The sequence below is a fragment of the Capsicum annuum genome, chromosome 10 (assembly GCF_002878395.1).
Source record: "Capsicum annuum cultivar UCD-10X-F1 chromosome 10, UCD10Xv1.1, whole genome shotgun sequence".
Taxonomy (NCBI): Eukaryota; Viridiplantae; Streptophyta; class Magnoliopsida; order Solanales; family Solanaceae; genus Capsicum; species Capsicum annuum.
The window spans coordinates 76,274,750-76,277,852 of record NC_061120.1 but is presented as its reverse complement, the minus strand read 5'-3'; the positions used below and the strand labels follow the sequence as shown (position 1 = coordinate 76,277,852).

At 36.4% G+C, this 3,103-nt stretch overlaps 1 protein-coding gene across 1 annotated transcript; it reads left to right on the top strand.

Annotated features, from left to right (window-relative positions):
- The first annotated feature begins 197 nt into the window (after positions 1-197).
- On the top strand, positions 198-3,103 carry LOC107845832 (desmethyl-deoxy-podophyllotoxin synthase). Its single transcript, XM_016690322.2, has 2 exons — positions 198-1,231; positions 2,215-3,103. The coding sequence occupies exons 1-2, from the start codon at positions 329-331 to the stop codon at positions 2,830-2,832; spliced, it is 1,521 nt and encodes a 506-aa protein (XP_016545808.1). The 5' UTR covers positions 198-328; the 3' UTR covers positions 2,833-3,103.

The following is a 3,103-nucleotide window of genomic DNA, read 5'->3' as shown; positions in this document are numbered from 1 at the left end:
ATATATATATATATATATATATATATATATATATATATAGTTTAAGATTTAAGGAGGTAAATCCCAAAGCTCTATGATTGATTAATTTGATATCCTCATCAGGATAAAGGAATCATTTACGTATCAAATAGAATTCTGCAGTAACAATCCAAATGCAATGCTGATTAAAAGAAAGTAAGTACACAGCAACAACTTGCACTAGAGAACAAAAATTTGAGGTGTTATTTAATTCTTAAAACTTTTCTTGAGATATTATTTAATTTTTGGAACTTCTCTATAAAACTTTAACATTGTCAAAGTCGCATTTACATAACTAAATCTCATTGAAATGGAGCTTCCGTTGTTCTCCAAATTCTATGTACTTGTCAGCTTTCTAGTGTTTCTAGTCATAGCTATTAAGCTTATGAGAGAATCCAAGAGAGGAAAAGGGCCAAATTTGCCCCCTGGGCCACGAAAACTTCCTCTTATTGGGAACTTGCACCAGTTAATGGGATCACTCCCTCATCATACTTTGAGAGACATGGCTAAAGAACACGGACCGATTATGCACCTAAGATTTGGTGAAATCCCTACTGTTATTGTATCCTCAGCTGAAGCAGCCAAAGAAGTTATGAAGACACATGATCTTGTGTTTGCAGATAGGCCGAAAATTCTTGCTGCAGAGATAATTGGATACAAAAGCACTCAGATCACATTCTCTCCTTATGGTGATCATTGGAGACAACTTCGAAAAATATGTGTAGCAGAGCTCCTTAATGTCAAACGTGTACAGTCCTTTGAGTCGATAAGACAAGTGGAAGTGGAAGATCTTATCAAAACGATTTCATCGAATGCTGGTACTACCATCAATCTCAGCCAGATGATATTTACTTTGACGAACAATATAATTTCCAGGGCAGCATTCGGTAAGAAGCTCCAGAATCAAGATGAATTTATAGATACTTTGAGGAAAACAGTTGATCTGGCAGGCGGATTTGACTTGCCAGACACATTTCCGTCACTCAAATTTCTTCATCCTTTAACTGGAGCAAAGGCTGCAATGGAGAAAATACATCATCAAATCGACAAGATTTTAGAAAGCGTTCTCCAAGAGCATAAAGCTGCATGGAGAACAGTCAGCGGTAAGAACAAGATGCACAAGGAAGATCTTGTAGATGTGCTATTGAGAGTTCAAGAAAGTGGTGACCTCGAAGTTCCTATCACAACTGACACAATCAAAGCTATCATTCTGGTATGTTTTACATGATTTCACTTTTACTTGTTTCTACAACAAATTGGCAAAAGAAGCTGTTGCATTCTATTAAAAGGTAAAGAAGAAAATAGCTTAATCTTGAGACTAAAATTCTAATGCTCTAGAAAGCTAGGTATTGAGTTTAACATCTATCTATTGATAGTTGTGGTGGGGTCCTTCCGGACCCTGCGCATAGCGGGAGCTTTAATGCACCGAATTGTCTTTTTATTTTTATTTTATATTGTTAGTGTAAAAGAATTATTTAAACGATCAACTCAGTTAAGACATATTTATAGGTATCCAGTCATAAGAAGTGAGATTAGTAACCTAAAAGTAAGGCATGCCTGTTAGAACCAGATAAACATACATGGATAGTGGGTACAATTGGAACCAAATTGGTGGGTTTAGGGGTTTAATAGATACAGGTCTTAGTTTAGGGGCCTAAGTGAATTTTAGGGACAAGTTTGAGGGACTATCGATGGGTTTGGCCTATTAACTATTAAGACCTGAACAGATGTAGTTCATCAGGACATACTTGACTGGTAAAGAAAAGTTGCTACAGCACATTTATTTCTAATACAACAAATTTATTTCTAATACATTCATTTACAAGCTACAAAGATTAAACTTCATTCTAGCTATTGTATAAATGTCATTCAAGTATTCTGTTTCAAGGTATTGCAGGCTCAAAAATTTTGGCAAATTGAATTTGTTTCAAGATATTTGTGGTTTGGGGAAAAAACAAGAAATCATTTGTTATAGTTCTTTTCAGATGTGCCCTCACTGTTCCAATTAATGGAATGCTAATTAAGTGAGATGTTTAAGGAGAGATAAAGTGTAGTTTAGATAAATAATGGATAAAGTGTAGTTTAGACAAATAATGTTACTATTATGGACGTTACATGCCTTTCTTAAGTACTGTGCAAAAATCTTAAAAGACTAATATGGACTAGATGGAGAGTTAACTATAATTTTATTCTCAGGAAACATTTATTGCGGGGACTGACACTTCATCGACAGCCTTAGAGTGGGCAATGGCAGAACTGATGAAGAATCCAAAGGTACTGGAACAGGCGCAGGCTGAGGTGAGACAAGCATTCAAAGGAAAAAGTATGATCACAGAGTCTGAGGTGCAGCAATTGGACTACTTGAGATTGGTTATCAAAGAAACACTGAGATTGCATGCGCCCGTGCCCCTGTTAGTACCAAGAGTAGCTAGACAAAGATGTGAACTTGGTGGATATGAGATACAAGCCAATACCAGGTTAATGGTTAATGCATGGGCAATATGCAGGGATCCCAAGTACTGGGAAAATGCAGAATGTTTTGAACCAGAAAGACATCGGAATTCGACACTTGATTTCAAAGGGAATAACTTTGAGTTTATACCATTTGGTGCTGGCAGGAGGGCATGTCCTGGAATTTTGTTTGGAATTTCAAATCTTGAACTTCCACTTGCTCAACTTCTGTTCCATTTTGACTGGAAACTCCCAAATGGTATTGAACCAAACAACCTTGACATGACAGAGTCTTTCGGAGAAACAGTACGGAAGAAAAAAAACTTGCATGTGGTTGGCATTCCTTATATGTCTAAATCTTAAGGTTTATGGCCTCAACTCAGAGGAAGGGAATAAGAGTGATGATCAGAATGTAAACTAAGAATATGAGTCGTTTTCTAGGAAAAGAAGGAACCGCTATGATAACTTGTATCAGTTTATTATCTTCCATCTTCTCTTTGATTGCTTTTTTGTAAGATCAGTACTTTGTGATCCGTTATTGGACTCCGGGGTTTATCTCATTTGGGAATTTTTAGAAGAAATTAATAAAGGGGTGATAACTACCTACGGTTTCTCCCTAATGTTCTTTGCGAAA

Excerpts from the sequence above, each read along its gene's own strand:
- LOC107845832 (XM_016690322.2), top strand. The coding sequence starts at position 329 with ATGGAGCTTCCGTTGTTCTCCAAATTCTATGTACTTGTCAGCTTTCTA. Across the intron at positions 1,232-2,214 it reads CAATCAAAGCTATCATTCTG|GAAACATTTATTGCGGGGAC; the intron begins GTATGTTTTACA and ends TTTTATTCTCAG.